This window comes from Cynara cardunculus (genome assembly GCF_001531365.2).
Source record: "Cynara cardunculus var. scolymus isolate 2C chromosome LG 2, CcrdV1, whole genome shotgun sequence".
NCBI lineage: Eukaryota > Viridiplantae > Streptophyta > Magnoliopsida > Asterales > Asteraceae > Cynara > Cynara cardunculus.
Window position 1 is genome coordinate 10,520,102 of NC_037529.1, and position 6,985 is coordinate 10,527,086.

Sequence of the window (6,985 nt, forward strand, 5' to 3'; positions counted from 1 at the left end):
ATGAAACAATTTCATCAAAAAAAATATTATATGAAAGAATTTCACAAGATTAAACAATTTCATGAAAAAATTTCATAAGATTAAACAATGAAATCGACGGATGAAGGTGGTTTGCACGGTTTACACAAATGATGACAGTTTTTATTTGATCACTCCTCTATATATATATATATGTATGTATGTATAAGCGATCAAATGCAAACCACTCATATTTATACAAAACCATGCAAACTACTCTTATTCGTTCATTTTATTGTTTAATTTAATGATTTTGTTTTATAAAATTGTTTTATATTATGAAATTGTTTCATAAAATACTTTTTTAGATTGAGTTGTTTCATATATGGTTATGAAATTTTAATGAAATTGTTTCATGTATTTCTTTATAATTAATATAATAAAGATGATAATATTCATGATTAACACCATTCACAATAAAAATTATTAATTAACCTCTTATAATTACAAAAAAATGAAAACTTATGATTGTTTGAATGGGTTTGTACGGTTTGTACAAATAACATAGTTTGCAAAATAAACTTCATCCTCTCTCTCTCTCTCTCTCTCTCTCTCTATATATATATATATATATAGGGGATTAATCAAATGAGAACTGATTAGTTTGTGGTAACTGTGAGATCCAATCTCAACCACAAATCAACGGATAAATTAGTAAATTAATAATTATGATAGTTTGAATTAAAATTATAATTAGAGGACATTTTAGGTATTTTTTAAAAACTCCTCTCACCTCTCTCCGATGAAAAAAAATCCAGCAGGTACCAAGTAATCACAAAGATACACAATGTGATATATAGTGGTACCCAAATGGTATCACAATATATCACAATGGGTATCACAGTATATCACAATGAGTATCACATTGTATATTTTTGTGAATACTTGGTACCTGCCGGATTTTTGTTCATCGGAAGCCGGAGATTGGAGGTCGGAGAGATGAGAGAGAAGAGAGTAGAGAGAAGTTTTTTAAAAATACCTAAAATGTCCTCTAATTATAATTTTAACTCAAACTATCATAATTATTAATTTCTTAATTTATCCGTTGATTTGTGGTTGAGATTGGATCTCACAGTTACCACAAACTAATCAGTTCTCTCTTGAATGGGCCCTTATATATATATATAAACACGGTAAGAGGCCTAATCAAATAAGAACTTAGTTTGTGCTAACTGTGAGGTCCAATATGATCCAATAATTTTAGATAACTAATGTTATTTATTAAAATAAAACAAAGGGTAAATTAGTAAATTATGTTGATTATTCAATTTACTTTAATTAGTTTAATTATTTTAATATGTATATACACACACACACACGGACACACAAGGACAAATTCAGTGGTCTTCTGCTACACCCACCACCACTCCAGCGACCTTCTCCGGTAATCTTGTCTGACCAAGACGTCGTCTCCGATAATCGACCACTAAACACACACCTGTGAGCATTCCCGACAGCTAGCCCCATCTTTGTATTTGTGACCCCCTCACTACCTATCTCCCTTCCCCCATCCCCACCACAGTTGGTATCACAGTAGTACCATAATTTGTATTACACTGGTCTCAAAGTTTACTTAGTGTGTTTTGGGTATCACATTGTACATATTTTGAGTACCATATTGTGTATTTTGGTGTATTTTATGTATCACATGGTGTTCGTTGGAAGCCAAATGTATGAGAGGAGGAGGGAGAGAGGGGAGAGAAAAATTTAAAATACCTAAAATGCTCTTTAATTATAATTTTAAGTCAATTACCAAAAATATTAGTTTCATAATTTTCTCCATTGATTTATGGTTGATATTAGATCTCATAGTTATCACAAATTAATCAGTTCTTTTTTGAATGAACCCTAATACTCAATTACATAAAATTTATGCATTAAACACGTTAAATTATTTTCTATATTAGGTTGCTATTATGTGTAATAACAAACTTTGCAATAAATATTACGGTCTAATGCCAGGTGTAATTTCATTTTTTTGGTATATTAGTTTGATATCGTGTGTATTATTTGGTATTTTATATAGAATAATAATATGTTAAATCAATAGAATTGTTCCTTAAAAACAAAATTTGCATGAAAGTGACATTTTGTGACTATGAAATCTTTATAAATTAAAAAAAAAAAAAACAACTTTTGTAATTACAATATTTGATTTTTAACATATATATATACATACATACATACACACACACACACACATATATATATATATGACAAATGATCGTGTGAAAATAAGAGTTATAATGTGTATCTTTGGATGAGTTGACCTTTTTATCTAACTTGATTTTTTCCAACTATATTCATCTACTTTTATTTTAACTTTTAAGTCATTTTCACAAACTTTTACATACATATAATCATTTTCATATTACATATAAATGAGTTACTATAATTTCATTTTTCAGACATAGTCATAAATTTTTACTTTTTCTATTTGCAAAATGCAACTATTTTTATTTCAAAATGGTATAAAAAATATACGATCATTTTATGGATATTTTCAGATCTATTTATTTTACAATTAACAACATTTATAAAATACCGATAATGTTAATAAAATTAAACCAATATGTCTGTATATTTTGTTATGATTAAGGACAATATATTTTTAACACAATGAGATGTAATATGTATGTGAACGATGGAAGTAAAAAATTATTCAAAAGAAAAAAACATATTAGTCTGACATGAATCGAAACTCTACAGACAAATCAATTTTGGTTGCAAGCAATTTTAAATAACATAGATAATGATTTCGTAAGCAGTTCTTCAAAGCATTCGTCAATGTGGTTTTAAAACGATGCACACACAAAAAAAGTTACTGTATAACATACCTTTCTCTTCTTTCTTCTTCTTCTCGCTCTTAGCCTTGTGAGGTTTTCCTCTACTAGCTTTCGGAGCCATAATCAAATCGAATCAAACAGAGAGCCACAACAGATTGATTAGCTCAATGACAATATTATAAAGTGGTTAATCAAGATTTAATTATGTATTCATGAAGATTCAATCAAACACAGCAACCATCATAATCCAATTTCCCTCAAAATCTGCATAAACTCAAGTCGAAACCTGTATTTTCTTCAAATCTATTAAAACTGAATTGAACAAAAATGAAACAGATGATAAGTTGACATGAGAAAGTGCAGGTATTTAATGGAGAATTGAGAATAAATGGAAGTAGAAGTAGAGACAAAAGAGATGGGGCAACGATAGGATTGATGAATTATGGCGGAGGGGAGAATTGGGAGAGATGATAGGATAAGGTAACAAACAATTCCAAGATTTTGTAGGTATGTCCAACAAGGCTTGTTTTGATTTAAAGAAGGTAAAATGGCCATTTCAGACCTCTCAATCTGTTATGTCTGTCTCTACAAAACTATTTTTAGTGTTTATGATCAATTCAGTACCTAAATAAGTTCTTATGTTTAATTTGAAAAGACTATCTGTAACTGATTATAAGAAGTTTTGAAGTTAAAAAAAAAAAACCAGTTTTACTGTTTCTAAACCCTATATCATTCAAACCCCTTGCATCTAACGTCATTGCTCCCCTCGTCACCCATTGATGCCCCATCATCGGGGCACTTTCTATCACCTTCGTTGGCCTCTGCCATCAATTTTCTTCTTTTTGTTTTTCGATTTGAATATACGTAATCCGTAAAATTGTTGTAAAGAGGGGAGATCGAAAAGCTAAAAAAGATATAAAAAAGAAGATCAATAGCATGAGCTATGAGGAGGAGTGATGGGCAATATGGATAGAAGATGACTATGAGGCGACGAGGGGTGGCGAGGAGGAGTGATTCATTGGGTACAAGAGGTTTGAACGAGGTTAGGGTTTAAATCGGTAAAACTGATTTAAGTTATTTTTTTTTTACTTTAAAGCATTATTGGCTGGTTACGAATAGTTTTTTTTAGGTTAAATGAATGTAGATAACTAATTTTTAGGAGTTCGATGGTTTATTTATTAGAAAATGTTATGTGACTTAATCATTTAAAATGAGAAAGTTTTAATGGTTTATTCATTCAAAAAAAAAAAAAAAAACAGTTTAAAGACTTGATCAATACTATATTATAAAACATTTGACAAAAACTCTTAAAAACCATCTTTTATACATGAAATATTACTTATTGATGCATATTATTTAAAATTCAAGATTACAAGTAAATTATATATAAGTACAACTTATTAAAAACTCCATATTTGAATTCGTGTAACTAACTGTAGATAAATGTAATCAAATACAATATAAAAATCTCATTTTAAATATATTTAAAATATAATTAGGATAATTAGTGAGTTGTTAGTTATTATCTTTATAAAAATTATATTATTAAACCAAAAATGAATTACTTCGTCATTAAACCTAAATTAAATTATAATAAAAAATTGAATTAAAAATATTACATAAAAAAATAGAACTTTTATAATTTTTTTAACTTTTATGATATTTTTAAATTTATATTTTTACTAAAAAAATATTATTATTTATTTAAAATCATATGAATTCGTATTATAACATTAACATAGACCAAAAAAATGAAATAAAACATTGAAATCGAAATATATCCTTACATTAATCGTGTATAGGCTACATCATGAAAATACCTAGCAATTGTAATACTTGGTAACATCATAACAAAAGTTGAAATCATAATGGGAATCACCAACACCATTCTCAAGCGCAGGCATGGAAAGGGCTTTTGAGATTTCAAATTCGAGCTTCAAAGTAATGGAGGAATCAAATTGGAAACCTTTTAAAAAGAAAGCTAAACTCAATATTTTTTGAGTTCTTAAGCGTTCCCGGCAACTCTCCCCTTACTTCTGTGTTCATCCTAAAACCCTAACAATGGCAACAGAAACTCTAAAGCAATTCCACAGGCTTCCACAATCAACCTACGTCGACGCCCTCCGGTTTCTACCTCCTCTCTCCGCCTTCGACCGCTACGTTGTTGTAGCGTCATTCAACTCCGACTCCGACGAAACCTCCATCGAGATTCATGCCTTAAACCCTTCAACCCCGCCGATTCTAACCCTGCAATCTTCATTCACATTGTCCTCCAGAATATCGTCCCTAAAAGTTGCACAAAAGTCCCTCCAAAACCCCCTAATTGCTGCTTCCACCTTCGCTGGCTCCCTTCACGTTCTTTTTCCAAACCCTATCGACGTATCATTTGAATCCGAGGTTTCTATACCCGAGAAGACCTTACATTTGGGACCAATTACGTGCCTGGATTTGCAGGAAAATGGTTCGGCATGTGTGAGTGTTGGAGAAGATGGGAGAGTGAACTTGATCAGTGTTGGCGATTCGGGGTTGGATTATCGTCGGATTTTTGATAGTAAAGGGTTAGTTTCTTATACCGCATCCCGATGGGCGTCTCCCACCGAGTTTGCTACGGGTGGATTGGGGAATTCTCTTCAGTGGTGGGATCAGAGGAGACCTGGAGGGCCAGTTTCACAGTTTAAGGGCAACTGGTTAGTGAAATGCTAAAGAAAATAGAGCACTTTCTGTTGTCAATTTCAATGCTTTAGCAAAGCCGTAATTTTTGCAGATTTTGATACCATTTCACCACCATTTTCCAATTTGTCAATATTAGTATAAGTTTTTATGTCCGATTATCCAAAACCTTCACAAGTTTAGCATCCACCATAATATTTATCTTCAAAGTCAAAATGCGTTTCTTTTCTTCTGTTTCCGGGAAGGGAGATATTATATTGGGGTATACCATGGTATGTGGATGTTCATTGTTTGTTTTACTCAATTAGGTCCATGATCGAGGTCTTTTGTTATACTCGTATTCTATCTAATTTCCTTTAGAGAACGAATATGAACATCTTGTGGGTTTCCCTGTCAAGTTGCACTCCTCATAATGTTTCAAGCCTAAACTTTAGGAAATAGGTGCAAGGTTAGCTGGGGTATAGCTTGCAACTACAACAGCAAATGAAGCCATTTATGATGGGGTAGTCTAAGCATGATAAAATACTTTACTATAAGGTAAACCAAATTCTAAAAGTATGCCGGAGCACAAATAGGATCCTTCCATGATCTTCTATGCAGAGATGACAGTAATAAAAAATTCCTCTGGTGAAACCATAAACTCTTAATTGCAACGGCCAAATTTATCCGGGTTAACAGAAAGAAATCACTACCACGAAATCCATTATCCTGCTACTTTGATGCCCCTGCCCTGCGGTGCTCTTAGAACATCGAATAGTCATCTTTGAGCCATATGATTGGAATGAGAGTCTGTGACAAACGACCAGTTTTGAGATCATATAAATATATCTGAAGTTCCGAACCTTTGCGGTAGCCTCTTCACCCAAAAGTTTGTTGGCTGATCTGAACTTCTAACTCAAGATGTCTATTTAGAAAGGGACACTGATATCATATAGATGGAAATCATTGAATGACCAGCTGATGAACAACCACCACAGTACAGATTGGGGCAGAGGTCATTTAATCATTTTAGCTCCTGGAGGGTTCCATAATAATTGATTCGAATACATATAGGAGTAATCTTTAGAAGACACACTTTCAATCATTTGGGTGAAACCTCTCATGCTAAGATTCATTTGTGTCGCACAAGACTTTCAAAAGATAGAGCTTTCACTACATCAGTATCAATCTTTTGAAGTGCATCCATATCCTTTTTTATAGCTTTGTGCAACCTAGACTGAAGCATCTTGCATTCTTAGAGTATGATAGATGTATATGATAATGGAAAATCTACAAATTTAGGAGATGACATTTGTATAATGTTAGATAGGAGGCTTCATACAAGTTTTCAGTACCTTTGTGCAGGATAACACATGTAACAGCCATGGGCAAAGGGTCAGCCTCTGCACAATAGGCACTCATAAATACTAGAGATAGAGAAGATTTAACAGATTCATGACCCAGCATTGACCTGCCGATTGCAATTGTAAATACATTCTGTGTCTATCCGATATTGTTTTTTTTTTTTTTTT

At 32.0% G+C, this 6,985-nt stretch overlaps 2 protein-coding genes across 4 annotated transcripts in view; one reads left to right on the plus strand and one right to left on the minus strand.

Annotated features, from left to right (window-relative positions):
* LOC112506796 (protein TSS-like) overlaps positions 1–3,236 on the minus strand; it is a 15,737-nt gene extending 12,501 nt beyond the window's left edge. The window contains exon 1 of the mRNA XM_025111073.1: positions 2,856–3,236. Coding sequence (XP_024966841.1) covers positions 2,856–2,925 — 70 coding nt within the window. The 5' untranslated portion in view covers positions 2,926–3,236. The remainder of the gene's footprint in view (positions 1–2,855) is intronic.
* A 1,503-nt stretch (positions 3,237–4,739) lies between these two features.
* Positions 4,740–6,985, plus strand: part of LOC112507390 (nuclear pore complex protein NUP43) — a 12,462-nt gene continuing 10,216 nt past the window's right edge. Inside the window, exon 1 of one of the 3 annotated variants that reach the window (XR_003068523.1) lies at positions 4,740–5,491. Coding sequence is in view for 2 of the 3 variants with exons in the window: in XM_025111964.1 (XP_024967732.1) it covers positions 4,866–5,491 (626 nt within the window). In the remaining variant the exon portion in view is untranslated. The remainder of the gene's footprint in view (positions 5,492–6,985) is intronic. The other 2 variants (XM_025111964.1, XM_025111963.1) reach the window with 2 other exon arrangements.